Below are 19236 nucleotides of genomic sequence, written 5' to 3' on the forward strand. Positions count from 1 at the left end.
TTCCATCATTCTCTCTCTCTCTCAACTCTCTCTCTCTCTCATCCTTCCTTCCTCTTCCACACACTTTTCCTTGCATCGCCTATTCCCCCTTCTCTCCTCTCTTCACCTTCCCTCTTTCTCCACATCGTCTTCCTCATTCACTTTTCCATCTGTCTTTCTTTCCTTCTTCCCCGACGATTTCTTCTCTCCCCAACTCTTTCCTCCGTCCCCCTTCCTCTCTTCTCCCACTCTATCTTTCTCATCCATTTCATCTTTATCTCCACTTTCACTCCTCTTCCTCTTCTCTTTTCCTCGCCTCTCCATCTTCCTATATCTTCCTCTTCCCTTGTTCTCCATTTTTTTTTCTTTTTTGCCCCTTTCTCCTCGCCTTTTCCCGACAGTCACACTCAACCCACATCCACATCCACACGCACACCTGCACCAAACCCACACCCTCACCCGCATCCAAATCCACACCCACACCCAGACACACGCTCACACCCACACCCTCACCCACATCAACTCCCACTCCCACACCCACACCCTCACCCATATCTGCACCCACACCCACACCTACACCCATGCCTACACAGTCAAATCCACTCATACATCAATATTTCCTCAGTCTGTCCTCTATTTTCGTTCTTCTAAAAATAATCCATGAAGGGGAACAGTAAGTGTCCGTGTTGCTCTAGGTTATTCACGAGAGAGAGAGAGAGAGAGAGAGAGAGAGAGTATGCATCTCTCTCTCTCGCTCCCTCCCTCTCTCTCTCTCTCTCTCTCTTTCTGGGTACGCGGAGAGAAGGCGAGAGAGACTGGTGGCGAGACGGGTGTCTGGAATGTTTGTTGTGTTGGGGATGGGTACGTTCGGCTCGGTTAGTCTATTTCAATTTATTATCCGACTCCTTGTTTCATCACCTTCATCATCATCATCATCATCATCATCATCATCCCGTCCTTTTCTCTCTCTGAATGACGGAGTGAGGAAGAAGTAATTTCCGAAGTGTGAGATTTCCCTCTTCGTCTCTCGATACCTTTAGGAGGATATTCACTTTCCGCGCCACTTTTCGATTAGTGAGAAACACAAATTTGCACCGCGTCGAAAACCTAAACGTAAATACACACACATAAAAAAAACACCGTGTCGAAAACCTACACATAATACACACATATGAAAAAACTGCACTGTCCAAAAACAAAGGCATTTCACAGTTCATTTAAGCTTTTTCCACACTCGTCTCCCCCTCCGTCACGCCAGCTCTGTACTTTATTGTGTGACTTCTCCGGCGCTTCCTCATTCGGCTCTTCCATCCGCCCTGCCATATATGACGGGAAGGGAGGGTAGGAATGGAATGAGGGAGCTGGTTGCACAGTGGTTAGCACATCCAACACACAACGGGAAGAACTATAGGTTGATTTTCAGGCTAGTCAGACTCTTGGATCAACGCTTTCTCCTCTTTGCCTTTGTTCATCCAGCAGTCCATTTGGGGACCTATATGGAACATCATCTATTGAGGATCGTGTTCTGTGTGAAAAATGGGACAGCAAAAAATTACTGTCTTCTCCAATGATCCTCGTGTGGGTGACAGGCAGTAAGTCTACGGTGAGCCATCTGCTTTTTTAGACGGACTGGAGGTCTGCAGGGACTGGTAGACTGATGTAGAAAGATTAAATGCAGAAAAATAGACAGAAGGATAAATAAGCAGTAATAGATTGGTACTGGAAATAAAGGTAGAGAAGGATGGTGGTGATGACGATGATGATGGTTTGAAGACAAGGAAATTCTGAATTCGATTATATATAACGATAACTAGAATATGAATATTTGTACCTTAAGCGAAAATTTTGGGGATTTAAAGATGGATTATCTTTAAAAGGATTAAAAACTTAAATACCGCTACGTATTATTTAAAGTTTGATAAACTGGTCTAGATTTAAAGGATTTGTCAAAAGAGTTAGAATTCGAAAATCTGTGAGAGTTAGAAGTTCTGTAAGAGAGTTTAGAATGAGAAGCTGGTAAGGGAAAGCAGGTCTCCTTGGAAAATTATTCACCCTGCAATTTTCCAGTCTGGTAGGCTGTGTGTGTGTGTGTGTGTGTGTGTGTGTGTGTGTGTGTGTGTGTGTGTGTGTGTGTGTGTGTGTGTGTGTGTGTGTGTGTGTGTGTGTGTGTGTGTGTGTGTGTGTGTGTGTGTGTGTGTGTGTGTGTGTGTGTGTGTGTGTGTGTGTGTGTGTGTGTGTGTGTGTGTGTGTGTGTGTGTGTGTGTGTGTGTGTGTGTGTGTGTGTGTGTGTGTGTGTGTGTGTGTGTGTGTGTGTGTGTGTGTGTGTGTGTTTAGAACAGTGAGGCCAGACTGAGGTGGGCCAGCACAGGTCTTGAGAGGGAAAAGTGCGTGGGCTGTGAGTCACATTCCACTTGTGTATTGTGTAGATGTATTAATGTTATGTTTAAATAAGGGTTATGCATTAAAGAGATAATAATGTTAAAGTTGTGGTTTGTTTGAAGTATAATGTACACACTCATTATACCTGCTCTTGTATTCCCTGCATGACGTAAGTGGCAAGGAAAATGGGCGAGAGAGGGTGAAAGGCGACCCGTTTCCTTGTGTTAAGTCAGGTACCGCGTGACGTCATGTGCGGAGTGGTCCCATTTTTAGCCAGAAATGATCAGACCTTGTATCTCACTAGACCTGCGTGGCAATCTATTCTCCAGTCCATTATATGCAACCTTGTAGCTCTAACTGAACAGAGGAGGCAGATGAAAAATATATGACTTTGTTTCACCCGGGTTCATGTTCCAAAAGAGATTTAAGAAGGCGAGAGATGAAGTTGAAGCTGAAGATTAATGCTTCTCGACAGTAAGAAAATCACAAAGGAAGCCAGTCAATTATTCTGAAGCCCCATTTTTCCGGACTATAACATGCATCGTGGACTTTCATATCCAAGTCCCTGCTCCATGTCTAGGCACGAATAGGGTGGGGTAAAGAAGCCATTGCACAAAAATCTCATGGCGGATCAGGCAATGGAACCGAAGACTACTTGACGAAGTGCATAAAGGACTGCAACTCAACCAGTACCTTGGGTAAACTCTTGGCTTGTAACTATGGACAGTATATACACGGATATATAAACAGATGAAAAATTCGGCCCATCTCTCGTTCCTTGGCTGAGTGGTGTTGAGGAGGCTGCTATTTGTTCCTAACTTCACAACCAACAGAATACAGACAGATATAACATACATGGAATTCAGGCCACGTATTGCTCGTCGGTGACTAGCTGTGTGCTGTCAACTGTTCCTTAGCTAAATCTAACATATTTAATCTAACATAACTTAGCCTTATCTAACGTACGAGTAACAACAGGATACATACATTTCTACAAACAAACGAAGAAACCAAGCCGCATATTGATCTTTGAGTAGGGGTCTGTTATCTGTTTTTAAACTTACCGAACATAACATCGCCTAACTTAACCTAACCTAGCTACGAAAGGTACACACACAGATATACAAACAAATGAGGAATTGAGGCCACGTCTTGCTGCTCGAGTGCGTGAAGGTGTGAAGGCTGTCATCTGTTCGTTAACCAGTGAGGCAACTCGAGTGCCATTGTCTTACTCCGCTGACTGACACATAAAAACAGGTTCTGGCAATTATGGAACAGTGTTTTTTTTATCGCAATGTCTGCCCTGAGGACTAATTGTGAGAGATAATTAACCTGTGTCGCGTGGTCCTGAGACATTTAAGACTGGTAGGGATAAAGAATGCTGTGTTCGTGCGGGTTAGTGATTTTACAATGTTTCCTTCAACCCGATCACGAATTTTCTTACTTAATTCCTGCTGGCAGAGTTGAGCAGAGGGTGTTGCAATGGTTTGGGCATATGGAGAGAATGGATAATGAGCGATTGGTGAAAAAGATAACTAGATCTGATGTGAGAGGTGTAAGGCTGAGAGGAAGACCACGAATAGAATGGATGGACAGTGTGAAGAGAGCGCTGGATGCGAGAGGGATGTCTGTTGAGCAAGGAAGAGTGGCTGTGTGTGACAGAAATAAATGGAGAGAAATTGTGAATGAATAAGTGATGACGCAGCCCTGAGGGGATATTCTCCCGCATTTGGTCTGATCAGCTAGTCAGGTCAGGTGCGGGTAAGGGGATGGGTCTGTTATGATGTGGCAGGGGTAAACCAGTTCTGCTGTCGGGCCCTGCTGCGGATGTCACTGATTGCATTGCCCAGTTGACCCTTGTGCGGTGTGGTGCGGTGAGGATCTGTCCGTTCTCCCTTTTGGGGCTAAGATGCGAATGAATGTGTTTGAATGGATGAGTAAATGGAGAGTGAGTCGTCCTGTCTCGGCTACCTCCCTTTCCTTGGGGGAAGCAGCCTAGGTATATAGATAGATAGATAGCTTCCAGACGGTTTATTCTTGGAAAGCCTTTTGAACTGAGGAGTTACACACACACTTCATTAATGCACTCAGGAAGAGAGAGGATTCCTTCTGTGAATACAATCGTCTTGAGATAGTATAATTGAAAAAAAATAATAATAATTCAAGGAGTTTAGACATCCATATCCGGGCATATTCTAGGAAGCCCTTTGCCAAGGTTCAGTAATCCATCTAGACACAGCTTCCTACACGACTTCACATGTCACCATTTGGGCACTGCTACCTTCCTTCAGTCTACTGGGATATGTTATTAGCATCCCACTCAGGACTGGTGCCCTGGTAGGACTTGGGATGTTGTTATGGCGTGTACTGAGGCCTTGGGAAATACTCTGACTTTCAAATTGTTGCCACTTGGATAAGGTTGATAGTAATGAAGTCGTTAAATAATGATGCATGATGACATCTAATGACATACTGTGTTGTGGACCGTACACAATACAACCCTCCTGAATGGATGCAATGTGTGTGTGTGTGTGTGTGTGTGTGTGTGTGTGTGTGTGTGTGTGTGTGTGTGTGTGTGTGTGTGTGTGTGTGTGTGTGTGTGTGTGTGTGTGTGTGTGTGTGTGTGTGTGTGTGTGTGTGTGTGTGTGTGTGTGTGTGTGTGTGTGTGTGTGTGTGTGTGTGTGTGTGTGTGTGTGTGTGTGTGTGTGTGTGTGTGTGTGTGTGTGTGTGTGTGTGTGTGTGTGTGTGTGTGTGTGTGTGTGTGTGTGTGTGTGTGTGTGTGTGTGTGTGTGTGTGTGTGTGTGTGTGTGTGTGTGTGTGTGTGTGTGTGTGTGTGTGTGTGTGTGTGTGTGTGTGTGTGTGTGTGTGTGTGTGTGTGTGTGTGTGTGTGTGTGTGTGTGTGTGTGTGTGTGTGTGTGTGTGTGTGTGTGTGTGTGTGTGTGTGTGTGTGTGTGTGTGTGTGTGTGTGTGTGTGTGTGTGTGTGTGTGTGTGTGTGTGTGTGTGTGTGTGTGTGTGTGTGTGTGTGTGTGTGTGTGTGTGTGTGTGTGTGTGTGTGTGTGTGTGTGTGTGTGTGTGTGTGTGTGTGTGTGTGTGTGTGTGTGTGTGTGTGTGTGTGTGTGTGTGTGTGTGTGTGTGTGTGTGTGTGTGTGTGTGTGTGTGTGTGTGTGTGTGTGTGTGTGTGTGTGTGTGTGTGTGTGTGTGTGTGTGTGTGTGTGTAGTGGTTCCTGTCTGGCTTACACGGTTCTGCTACGTCCTGTGTAGGCCAGTGAGGCACCCGACTGAGCTATTTGCGTTCTGAGCGAGTAGACTCCTGACTATGAATGGTAGGTGGTGAAACTAAGGACGCAAAAGAACTGACGAAGGACAGTTTGAGTCACTTTTACGTCCGGTTCAGTGACGTAGCTAATCAGGGGGAGGGGGACAGGTTTCCCTTCCCATAGAATTTCTCGGGGAAATGTTTTACGTAATAACATTTTTAGAGAGAGAGACAGAGAGAGAGAGAGAGAGAGAGAGAGAGAGAGAGAGAGAGAGAGAGAGAGAGAGAGAGAGAACATGTCAATAGGTACAGCTTCACTCTTCTTTCCTTTCTGAACTTCATTCTTAATTTTAGTATATATGATTTTATGTGTTTTTCTCAAGGAGCTCCAGATTATTATCTCGTCTATGCGATTCTCCTTCCCTGAAATATGTATGTCGCGGCGCTGCTACGGTAAAGGGGAAATGCATTGTGTTTACCAGCAAAGTGTTTAGAAGAGAGATGCCGCAGTCAGCGAACACATAGCAGAAGAGTCAAAAGAAAACAAGGAAACGGGATTCAAAACATCGATATTTTTTAAGCTAAGCTCACAGAACCATAAGGTCAAGAGGCAAGTAGGCTGGTATTCAAGGTCGAGGGCTAACACTGAAGATCAGTTACTTAGTACGTGTGAGCATAGAAGGTAACACTCGGGTTGATGAAGCAAACGGACAACCAAAGCACCTAAAATGGATGCAGTTTGACAGAAAATATACCGATTCCTGGATGCCCACGTAATCACAGTTATTGGGGAAATTTCGGGGTCTTTGCCCGAAATTATTCCAAGAATCGCGAGTGACTGGATTAGGATATTTCGTCGCACTTTCTTCAGCGATTTATTTATACATATTACCTCTTAATGCTCTCTTTTATGTTAGCGATGTGTACCGATGATAGATATCCAGTACGTGAATAACGCACTTAAGAATATCAAAGGGTAATATGGAATTACGGTATATGGCTTCCCTAAGAAAGAAGTGCTGTTGACTCCTTTATAACCAACGAGCATGCCTCTCACTGTGCCGAGGAACATCGAACTAAAAATTATGTTGATTTTGTCTTTTAAGTGTTCAACTGTCTTTGAAAGGGAGAATTTCTGCATTTTGTTTTGTTTTGGTTTGTTTTGTTTTTATTACAGGAAACAGGGAATGAAGCACATAGTGTGGAAGGCTTAGGTCTGCAGGGTGAAGCTGAGAATTTTGAAGGCATGACTGGTGAATGAATAGGTTATATTATGTCTTTTTCAACGAGCACTCTGTTGATATTGCTCCTTCTCTTGTGATGTGTTTCTAAATCCCACTCAAAGAAATTATTTACGGGAAGTTACTGCAGGTTCCTAGGTCCTGTCCGTCGACTGGAAGTTTTGATCCTGTTCTGTAAGTTGTGTTGTTTTTCGCTTCCCACTGCAAGTGGCGTTTATCATCAGCCATGTTACTGTTCGCCCGTGATAGCCTGAATATATCACTATGACTGGATCTTCTCGGTGACCTGTCCTTGATCAGTCTCAGTTTTGACTTGCGAAGGAGGACACGAAACTAAGTATGAAATAGAGTAAAAGACGTCAACAGGTAGCGTGGTATTGTAAGAGACTGTGAAAATTATGAACCATGCATAATTGAATTTGTGGCGAGAAAGCGATGTGTTGTGAATTAAGCGTGCATTAACCAACGTATTTCCGGATTGTATAAAAGAGTGGCGTCAGCTGGGAGGCGTCACGGCAGAGGAAGTCAGTCATCAGTGGCCGTCTTGTTGTATCTATCTGCGCCGGCAATTGGTTTATCTATCCTCAGCCCTCGATGCGCTCCTGGGAATTTCCTTTTTTATATAATTATGGGAGTAATGAAAGTGCAGCATATGGCGGAGCAGCTACATGGAGGTGGGAGGCGAGTCACGGTAATGTTCGTGTCCCAGTGCCTTAGTTTCAGCGGTGCGTGGCCATGTAACACAGGATGTTTACTCCACAAGATGTGTTGATGTCTGCTCACGCCGTCTGTTTTTTCCTACACTCGCTTCATAACCCCTTCAATCCGATTACGTATGTTTCCCCTTTATTCATATCACCTACAGACGATTTAAGCAACTTACGTAAGATCTTTCGTACTGAAGAGGTTAATAAATCTCTCATAAATTAAATAAAACTGTCTAAAGATAGCACAGTCAAGAATGAGAATAAATTATCGGACTGAAGGGGTTAATGGATTTTGTTGAAGTGAGGGATTTATTTTTTCTTTTCCATTTTCTGTTGGCGGCTGGCAAGATTTTCCTCATCTGATCACTGTTGTATATTGAAGGATTTTAAGTAATTCCCTTTTTTCCTCTTCTCCTCCTACTGTTGTATACTGAAGATGTGAAGTTCCGCCTCTTTCTCCTTCTTCTTTTCCTCCTATTAGAGTTTTACGTTGCTCATCTTCTCCTTCTCCTCCTACTGTTATGTGTTTATGGGTTGTTAGTCACTCCTCTTTACCTTCATCTCTCTGTTAAAGTTTTAAGTTACTCCTCTTTTTCCCCATCCTCCTCCAGCGTGTAATTCCTCCTCACATCGCCCCTGCACGTGCTTCCTCTTTCTCCCGTTTTCTCCTCCTAGCAATGTTGATTCTAAACCCCTAACCCCACTCTCTGCCTCGCCAACTCTGCCCGTCCGTGTTGCCTCAGCTGTCTGGTGGAGTCTTAGCTAAACATCCATCAGAGGCGGGGTAGAAGCGTCACTCGGCAGCTGCTCCGTCTTGTGGATATTAACACAGACACAGACCGCCCGCAGGAGTCCAAGACTGGTATTTTAGCGGTGTATGCGGGTCTGGGTGGCTGGTATGGCGGCAACACACCGTCATGCCCTACATACCTTGCATGGTACGGGTGCAAAAACCTCTCGACTCACATACTTCCTGTACTTTACATGGCATTTCTTATCTCATCCCTGGTAAAAGGATAGAAAAACACTGCCCCCGGATTCCTTGTGCGTTAGTCATAAAGGTCGAGTAAACAGGGTGGGATCAAATGAACTGATACCTCCTGGTTTGTGATGTTATGACTTAATCGCACACAACTTATGGTACAAACAGCCTCTTATATTGCAGAAGAGGGGAATGGAACTAGAACTTCTTTCTTCTCAGATTCAAGTCCCCCCAAAAGTGAAAGATCCGAGCTTTCATTTTTTCGGCCTCATGAAAAGACGTGAGGCAAGATTAAGACTGTGTTAATGGTGCTGCGTTTCAAAAATGATTCTTGTATCAGATATGCATAATGCCTAGTTGGTATGGTACAATCTTTTTCAGGTAGTGAACTCAAATTCAAGAATCTCTGAAAAATGTTGAAATGTTGTCTAGCTTAATAAAAACGTCAGTTGTGTTAGCTCGATGGGTTAGATCCTTTTTTGTGCACAGTGTGAGTGTGTGTGGTTGAGGCTGACCACTGTGAATCATGGCTCAGATTACACATATCACAGCAGCAGCCATCATCTACACACACACACACACACACACACACACACACACAAAGATCATCACAGTGTAAGGCTCCCAACACAACACGTCATTATGTCAGCAAAGTGAACACCCCGACAAGACGAACTCGTTAATCCAGAGCAAAGAATGTCGCGTCTGTTGTACCCACCCTCGCCCTCAGTATTATTTAATTTAGAAGAGTGAGAATAGGGTGTGAATTTGTGCGCTTAAGATGGGTGAAAGGAGAGAGGCAGTTTAAGATAAGGGTGAGGAGGAGTAGAGTAGGAAAGCAGAGTTAGGAACAAACGCTCACCTACTAATCTACTGCTTCATACTCGGGGCATGTTCATCACTTTCCTCCCTGACGCATCATATCAATGGGAATCAACTATGGGCAGAAAATTTTTACCATGCTACTGTAAGCTTAGAAATATTAACCATCATAGGAAAGTGAGAATCAGAAGAGAAGTCATACGAGGCGAAATTTAATCCCTGAGTGCACACGACGAAGATGGTGTTGTGGGAGGAGGGATAATGTTGAGTACGAACAGAAAAGCTTGTAAATCACTGTCAGCCACTTCCCAGGATGCAACGCTGAGCAACAGACAGATGAAGAAAATAAGGATAAAACTGACAAAGGGATTTCGTGCATGTATCGAAAGTGAAACGGGTATATGGATACATTTTGATCTACGAAAGAATATGCAGTGATCTATTACAGGATAAAATAAAATTCAAAGTGATCAGAAGTTAGGAAAAGTGTATGATATAGAAGAAGAAAAGGAAAACTATTTATTTACTATTTTACGGCTAGAGTAATAAATTGTAAGGATGAATTTGCGGGTAGAAAAATATACGGTATAGGAGGAGTGTTTGGTGATGCAGGTTTGACGATAGGTGAAAAAAAAAACTGACGTGTGTGTGTGTGTGTGTGTGTGTGTGTGTGTGTGTGTGTGTGTGTGTGTGTGTGTGTGTGTGTGTGTGTGTGTGTGTGTGTGTGAGAGAGAGAGAGAGAGAGAGAGAGAGAGAATGTGGAAGGGCCTGTGTGGAGTGTGAGGGGGCATGCGCGCTGTGGTGAAAAGCAGATGTTGGTCATAACGGTATCTCCTCTCGGGCCATTGTCATCCACCTCTCCACGACCTCCACCATACCCTTCCTCCACCATGCCCTGCTTAAGACAGAGACTCCATCTATTAAAACACACTTTATTAACACCTTCCTTTCGATATTTTCCCCTAAATTCAATAAAGTGTCTGGTGGTCGAACGAAAGAAAAAGAGAGAAAATAAAAAGCTGTCTTCATACTAAAGAGGCAATAATTCATCGCCATATTATCTTCTCACCTCCTTTTTATCATCACCTTCTGCCTACACCATTCCCTGCGATAATCTTGCTCAGTCCATCCCCACTTCCTCGGCCACACCACACAGACCCTCTCCACTAAGCCTTACAGCTACCCTCCATCACCACCGTTGTATCATTCCAAGACGGTCTTCATTATCGCTGCATTCCCCCACCATTTTCTTAATGAATATTACTTTACATGTTCTCATCTCTGTTCACAATCATTACCATACCTTACCTTACCTCTCCCCACCACCACAATACCACGGATACTGTCTACACCTAACACCTCAGACTACCACCATAACATCCCGTCTCTCCTCTCACACAGCAGTACCGTATCCCACACCCATACCTCTTTCCACCGTTAATATCAACACCATACTCCCTCACCCTACTCCACCATAGTACTCCTTCTCCAGGGGCTGGAGAGGGACGCATTCAAGCGGTGGCACTGATGTAACCCTGCAACTCTGATCTCAGGTTATGTCTGCGTTACCAGCTCCCTCTCAGTCTCCCGGAAGAAGGCTGTGGACTGCAGGAGAAGGGCAACTCCAGCCTGCAGTCCGCCGGGTTGACATCCACACAACCCTATGGCCACAACAGCAACAGCAACAACTTCTATTCCCCCTACTCACTGGACTGTTAACACGCTATCGTATCCTTCTCCTTAACAACCCAGTGACGTAATTTTCACCTTATTCTTGCTGCCGCCATCCTATTATATATAACACAGAGATTAGTATTTTTTTTAAAGGGGAAAGCGAAGGCTGTATGTAAATTACCCAGTCCAGAAAGTCTCTCCTGAACTCAATGAAACCGTCTGGAGGTGGCAGATACAAACAGAAATCTTCGTCACCGAAATGAAGGGGCCAAAATTCAAATGCACGGGGGGAAAAGAAGTCATGTACAGGATGCTGACGAGTATTAGATTCTGTTAACTTGCACCCCACGTCAGAGTGCACTTCGGTACGGTACAGGGAAATCAGGCACGTTTTATCGCCATCAGCTGCCTTAGATACCGTCAAAAACCGAGGGCTTACACTTCGTCACGTAAGTTTTTAAGCACACGGCCATACATTTCACCGCCATTACCAGCCATACTCCTCACCCTTCCATCATCACCACGTAGAAGTAGAGTCTTAGGGGGGTTAGGAGGATAGGCAAAGACGGTGAAAAAAGAGGACAGTTGAAGTAGACAGTGGTATGGTGTATGTCTGGCTGTCTGACTGTTATGGATAGGGCGTCGGTGGCAGTCGGTGGGGCTCGAATCCACCACCCCTCCCCCATCACCACGTCCCTCCCTCACTCCCTCCCTCCCCACTCCCTTCCACGCCCTCACCCATACCCTACCGCCATACCTCCCCCTCTCCCATGCCCTTCATCCCGTACGTTCACCTTCCTCCCACACTCTTCCTTCTGTCCAGTTATTAGCTTTTTTACTCTCTCTCTCTCTCTCTCTCTCTCTCTCTCTCTCTCTCAGGCTATCTATCTGTCTGTCTGTCTTTCTATTTGTTTGTCCATCCATCTATCGATCAGTCTTCTATCTGTCTATTTAATTATCTGTGTCTGTATACCTGTCCATCTCTGTACGTCTGTATGAATGTATGTATGTACGTATATCCATCTATCACCCTATCTACTTATCTATGTTTATCACCCCATCTATCTATTTGTATCTGTGTATATGTCTATCAACCAATCTATCTACCTATCTATTCAGCCGCCTATCTATCAGTCCATGTATCTATTAGTCTGTGTCTGTCAACATCTTAGTATTCGTCGTTTTTCTGTCTTACTATCTATCTATCTGTATCTATCCACTGTCTACTCTCTGTATATCCATCTATCTATCCACGGACCCACTCATTCATCCACCCACTCATTCCTCCATCCCTAACCATCCACTCACTCGCTTGGGTGAAAATTCGATTCTTCTTATATTCCAAGGGAAGATTTGGACTTAGAAGTAATTGATTATCTGCCTTAATGGTCCCCGTGCAGTTGATAGGCGTTTTTATTTATTTATTTATTTTGTTTTACCAAGCGTCCCTTCTGTACCCTGTTTGTACTGTCTCTCCCGCAAACCACAGCCGAGAGAGGGAGAGAGAGAGAGAGAGAGAGAGAGAGAGAGAGAGAGAGAGAGAGAGAGAGAGAGAGAGAGAGAGAGAGAGAGAGAGAGAGAGAGAGAGAGAGAGAGAGAGTTTGTACGAGTATTTGTGTGTGTGTGTGTGTGTGTGTGTGTGTGTGTGTGTGTGTGTGTGTGTGTGTGTGTGTGTGTGTGTGTGTGTGTGTGTGCTCGCGCGCGCAAATGAGTGAAAATGTGAGCATGAAAGAGAGATAATTCTAAAGATAGGAAGTCTGGAGTGTGTATTGACTGGCTGGACGCTGGGTGAAACTGAGGAGGGATCACTTTCAGGCCATGATTGACGGAAGGAAGGAAGGAAGGAAGGAAGGAAAGGGAGAGAGAAAGGTAGGAGAGGGAGGGGGGAAGGAGGAAGGAAGGAAGGAAGGAAGGAAAGGGAGAGAGAAAGGTAGGAGAGGGAGGGGGGAAGGAGGAAGGAAGGAAGCAAGTGGCCAAACACGAACAAGGCCGCTTAAAACCATGTTGCAAAGCACACAGTTACTTATTAATTCTAGATGGTGGTGTACAGTCTTTTGGATTGCTAGACTAGGAGTGTCTTTGAACGTGCTGTACACTGCCATTCTTTTCCTAATGGTTGCTGGTATTTCCCATGCGAACCATTTGGGTTGAGACAGTAGTGATTTGACAGGCTTTGGGCACATCCTTTGTCTGCTATGATATAAAACAGTCTCTGAATGAGCACCAGGGCTCATGTACACTGTCTCTTTACCATATGCATCTCACACAAGGCCACTGAAGTCTACTCTCTTTATGTCAAGTTTGCTACACTGATGAGTTCTTACCTCCGCTTTAAATACGCAAAGCAAGAGTCAAATTAGATTATGGTCACTTCTTCCTAATGACACGTCTACAGGCGAACTAGAAACGAGGTCATTTTCGATGAAGAGCACAAGATTTAACGAGTTCCTCCACTCTGTGGGCTCAGTCACGCAATGGGTCAAATAGGCTTCATCAACAAAGCCGATACACCTTTCCTTGGCATCTCCTGTTTTATCTCTCTACTCCCCATGACAGTTGAAGTCTCAAGGATAAGTGTAACCTTTACCCGTATTAGCACACTAACCTCCTTGTACAATCCAGCATTATCATTGACGAGTTAGTGTGGTGGAGGGTTAAACAACAACTCTGTAAGCACCGATTCCCACAGGGATGTTCACGCCTAGTATCTCGTGCTCTGATCCGAATTTGCAGGCCACAGGACCCAGCTGCTCTGGGACATACAGTGCTGCCGCTCCTTTCACGTGAACTCAATCCCAGTGAAAGGAAGGAATGATGAAGGTGGGAATAATGGATTCTCCAATAACGTCCCTCCCATTAGCATGAACTCGTGACTATAATTACTATTATATCCATCTCCGCAGTTTTTATAAAAGCTCTAGTCTCACTAAGCTTCTTTCTAATTGACAGGACACTGATAAGTACTACACTTAGGTGGTCAGTCATTTCTGACCGACCCCCTAGCCTGACAGGCATCCTGAACACTTGTTGTTTACCTGTCTGTGATTGGCCAAACCAGCTGGTCCTCCATCCAATGGTGCCTCTTCAGATGTCTCTACACCGTCTGTGGTAGGTCCATCCGCTGCCTGAGAGGATGCTTCCATTGCATTCTCTTTCTGTGGTGCTACCTCTTCAGAAGGCACCTCAGAAGCATGACCGTCTTCGGATGGATCATCCTAGAGAAAGAGAGACAGAGATAGACAGATTGATAGATAGACAGAGAAAGCGAGAAAAGAATTACAAAGAGTTACAAGGAAAAGTAGTACCTGAAAAGGTTTTACAACCCATACCGAAGTGGTACACTCGAGAACCCTAAAAACCAGCCCGCCCTTGCCAACCCGGGGAGGTCCGAATCGTTTCTGGATGGAGGCTAACCCTAACAATAAAGAGCAACGCATGCGTGAGCACATGTGAGCTGTCTAAGGCTTCGTAATGAGCCAAATAGTTTATTATGTTTTTCACATTGTTAATCAACTGCTTGTCTAAGAAGATGATAATAATATATTACAAATACAATGCTGTAATGTACAGTATGTGAACTGCATGAAGAGCCATTGAAGAACTGGATAGGAATGATGGTTCAGAGATATAAACAGAACTCTAAGACTTGCAGCATCTGAACACGTGCACGAGATTAACGTGTCTGACCAGAGGTGTACCTGTGGTATGAGAAGAAACCTGACTTTAGTGCGGATTCTGTGACCGCCTCATATTATTCATCCCCACGGTCTTGGAGTAATGTTTGGATATACAGTAAAACGATATACGTATATATTGTTTTAACTTATTCTGAAGTACCCTAAGTTAGTTATATAGCAATGCAGTTCGTGTTCACGCAGACTTTTCCTTCTTTTGCATCGTTAGATTCTACTAGCTAAACTTTATACATATATAATTTGGCAAATGACCTGGACCCTGCTTCACCCCACTCTGACGTGGGAAAGGAGGTCTAGATGAAGATGATATTGAAAAATTAAATGTAATACCATAATAATAATAATAAAATAAGTCTTCTGTGCTCCCTGTAAATTAATTTTTCTAAACTATCGAGAAAAGTGGTTATGAGACTTCGAAAGATCAAAATGTGCATTTGTGCATGACATGAGCTTGTTAGTCAGTCTCTGTCCAGAAAGCACCTGAGCCTCGTCTCAGAGTCGGCGGGGGTGGGCTAGTATATAAGGTTCTCCAGTGTACAATGAATGAAGTTACTACTGTAGGTGTACATACTGATATGCTGATAGTGAAAGAAGTATAGTGAAGATAAAGGCTCTCCCTACCCACCCCTCTCACCCTGCAGAGACCCAGTGAAAGGAAGTACACCTAACCTGAAGGAATGCCGGGCTAGGATATTTTTACAGGAAAGGAAGAAACGTTCAGTCTACCATTAAGTTAGATGTAACAAAACATGTCTAACTTAGCCTTGAACTGCTCTCACGGGAAACTGTCAACTACTATGCTGGCGGCCAATTCTAGGTGCTGTAGATCGTGTACGTGAAGAAATTTCCCAGTGTATCATAGTGGTAAGGCCTCAAGTCAAGCTTCGGTCCATGATTCCTTGTCAAGTTGCAGTACACTAACTATGTGCTGGCAGTCAGTGTTGTCAAATCCACGAAGGATTTCAAAACATCAGTTAGCTTTCTGCAGAAACGTCCATTCTCTTACGAAAAGATGCTCAGTGCCTATAGCCTTCTTTTTCATTCTGTCTAATTAATGGATTGGAACAGTTCAGTTGCTTGTGTCTGGACTATTTCAAGCTTCGCAATCTCTGGAGGGGGAGGGGGGGAAGAATTGCAATGAATAATTCAAATGCAGCCGTACAGGAGAACTATACAAAGAGAGGCGTGTTTCTTTGTTTTTGTACCTAAATTGCCATTTTATATAACTTAGAAGCCACTGTGCTTTCATCTCTGCTTCACTGCACTTTTTGGAGACCTTGAGGTCATTGCTGACTAGTACTTCTGTCTTTCTTCAAAGCAATACTGCTGTACTCATTTCCTTATGTCGTTCTTCTATCTTCTCATATGATGAGGCATCTGCTATGAGCTTTGTGTCGTCCGAAAACTTTGCATTCTGGCTGACAATGCTCACATCTGTATCAGTGATGTAAATGATATATAATGTTGGTTCAAAAACTGAACTCTGGGGAACTCCATTTGTTACTGATGTCCAGTCAGTGGTTTCCCCTCTGACCACCACACTTTGGCGCAGATCAGTCAGCAAATATTCAGTCCATGCACTTAGGTCTCCCCAAATTAACAGTGAACGAGTCTTTGCCATCAGCCTTCAATGAAGCACTTTGTTGAACGCCGTCTGGAAGTCCAAATAAAGAATGCCAGTTTCCTGGCACTGATCATATAATTATCAAAACCATGCAGTGGAGGAATTCAGTCAAGTTGGGCTAACACGAAAGATGTAACCTAAAGTCATTTTGCAAGTCACACAGTAACCTGAATGATTCAAGATGATCTATTCAAACTATAATTACGCCTTCCAGTACCTTTCCAGTCACAAATGTAAGACTAATTGAACGGTAATTTTCAGGATAATGTCGTTCTCTCTTTTAAAAAAAGGGTGTCACATTTGCTTTCTTCCAGTCAGATGGCACTTCTCCGTCAGCCAACAATTTAATAATAACAGTGGCCAGGTTACATTTCGCCTGGTCACTTATTTCTTTCAGGACTCGTGGAAAGAAGTCGCAGGGACTCTGGACTTTGTTGGCTTTAAATGATCTAGCCTTTCACATATTTCTACTTGGGTACACCAAGTGTTCTATAAAGCCACATCCTCATGATTAATGTCAAACTCAGGTATATCGCCTCCTACCTCTCTAATGAACACTGATGAGCAGCAGGAATTCAGAATGTCTGCTGTCTCACGACCATATTTTTGCAAAACCCTGTTTCCATTGAGCTGTGGCCCAATCTTGTTCCAAATCGCTTTTATGCTTGTTTGCATGGTAAAAGAACTCTGGATTCGCCTTACATAAGGGTGATATCTAGAGTTCTTCAGTGCACTTAGCCCTGTCTACACCTAACTTTACCCTCATATTCAGATGAATGGTGTTACTTTGGACAGCTAGACTAACTGTGTCTAAAAACCACCCAGCCTTTCTCATACTAATTGTTGCCACTGTCTTCTGTGTGAACCATTTGGGTAAAGTCATTGAAGATCTAACTGGCGTTAAGGATATATCTTTTGCCTCCTGTGCCATAAAGCAATCTCTGAAAGAGCACCAGAAGTCAGTTACACTCTGGCTCATTTCCAGATGCATTTCACACATTCTGTCTCTACAGCCGTTGAAGTCCACTATCCTTAAGTCAGGTCTACAACACTGAAAAGTCTTGACTTTGACTTTAGGTACACACAACAAGAGTCTGATGAGAGTGTGGTCACTTCCTCGTCAAAGGAGGCCACCTACAGTCAAAGTAAAAACGAGGTCAACGTCGGTGGTGAGCACAATATCTAACAAGTTCCCACCTATTTTGTGTTGGTCACCCACTGAGTCAAGAAGGTTTCATCAGCAAAGCTGATACATCTTGCTTCTGCATCGCCTGTTTTATATCTCTATTTACCATGACAGTTGAAGTCATCAAGGATAACTGAAGCTTTTTTCCTTGATTGGCTGAGTAACCTCATTATATAATCAAGTATCATTCACTGATGAGTTGATGTGATGGACGGTAGACAACAATAAATCTGTTTGCACCTATTCTCACAAGGATTTCCACATCTAGTATTTCTTGCTCTGATCTGACTTTGCTGTTCACAAGATTCAGCCACTCCCTGTCATACAGTGCTTCTCCGCCTACCTTCAGGTCAGATGGGTCCCTTTGAAATAATCTAAAGGTTGGTAGAAGTGATTCTCTTTGAAAATTCTTCACTTTAGCATGAATCCTCGACTCTGTAATCACTATTATATCCGTCCTTTCAGTTTCTAATGAAGTCTTGTAATCACTTATATCCCTCCTCTCAGTTTCTAATAAAGTCCTAAGTTCACCATGCTTATTTCCAATTGACCTGGCATTGATAAGTATTGCTGGTAGGGACTGACCGACCCCCTCGCCTAATGGGCTTCCTGAAAACTTGGGGTATACCTGTCCAAGAATGGCTGCACCATTTGATGTTGTTTCCATTGGTGCCTCTTCAGATGTCTCTACACCGTCTGTGGTAGGTCCTTCCGCTGCCTGAGAGGATGCTTCCATTGCTTTCTCTTTCTGTGGTGCTACCTCTTCAGAAGGCACTTCAGAAGCAAGACCGTCTTCGACTGGCTGATCCTAGACAGAAAGAGAGAAAGAGAGAAAGAAAAAGAGGGAGTTACAAGGAGAAGCAGTTCCCCAAAAGGCTTTACTACCTATACAGAGAAGATACCATGAAAAAAGTTACCAGGCACATGTTAAATTATTAGTGAGAGAAAAGTATAGTAAAGATGAAAGTTCTTCCCACACACTTCTATCCATAAAAAAGAAAATCACCTAACGCGGCCAGATTGGAAAATTTTACAGAAAAGGAGGAAATATTCAATTTACCACTAAGTTAGACCTAACAAAACTTTATCTAACCTAGCTTTGAACTGCTCTATCAAAGAAATGTCAAGGTAGCCGATTCCAGATGCTGTATATCTTATATGTGAAGACTTCGCCTAATGTATCATGGCAGTAATGCTTCAAGGCAAACTTCTATCCATAATTCCTCGACGAGTCGCTGTTTAAACTGGATATCTGCTGGTAGTCAATGTTCTCACACCCATGAAGAATTCTACAGTCCTCAGATGTCCACTCACACACCTCGTGTCTATCGACAAGGAAACTAGTTTTCTTTGGTATCCCATGTGACTGATGAATCGGATCACTTCAGTAGTTTGTGCCTGGTCTCTCTCAAGCCTTGCAGTATCCTTCAGGGTCGGCAACCAGACCTGCCTTGCATATTCCAGATGAAGCCGTACGAGAGAACAGTACAGAAAGAGGGCCATTTTCTTGTTTCTGTGCCCAAATGGCCTCTTTATATAAACTTCAGTCTCATGCTTTCATACTTTAATGTACTGTTTGAAGGTCTTGAGGTCATTGCTGATTAATATACCTAAGTCTTTCTCCATGTCAGTACTGCTGATCTCACTTTCTGACAAAGAGCATGTAGTTCTTGGATGTGCATGACCGAGA

The 19236-nt window shown here is 43.8% G+C and overlaps 1 protein-coding gene across 2 annotated transcripts in view; it reads right to left on the reverse strand.

The window, feature by feature from the left end:
• Window positions 1-19236, reverse strand: part of LOC145414978 (coactosin-like protein) — a 94124-nt gene that overhangs the window by 36068 nt on the left and 38820 nt on the right. Inside the window, exons 2-3 of one of the 2 annotated variants that reach the window (XM_080284392.1) lie at window positions 18175-18354; window positions 14077-14256 (exon numbers count right to left, since the gene is read on the reverse strand). In XM_080284392.1, the coding sequence (XP_080140518.1) occupies window positions 14077-14256; window positions 18175-18354 (360 nt within the window). The remainder of the gene's footprint in view (window positions 1-14076; window positions 14257-18174; window positions 18355-19236) is intronic. The other variant, XM_080284393.1, reaches the window with a different exon arrangement.

Source organism: Coenobita brevimanus, chromosome 101, assembly GCF_032717465.1.
Source record: "Coenobita brevimanus isolate Jiangsu-jjx chromosome 101, ASM3271746v2, whole genome shotgun sequence".
Lineage (NCBI taxonomy): Eukaryota > Metazoa > Arthropoda > Malacostraca > Decapoda > Coenobitidae > Coenobita > Coenobita brevimanus.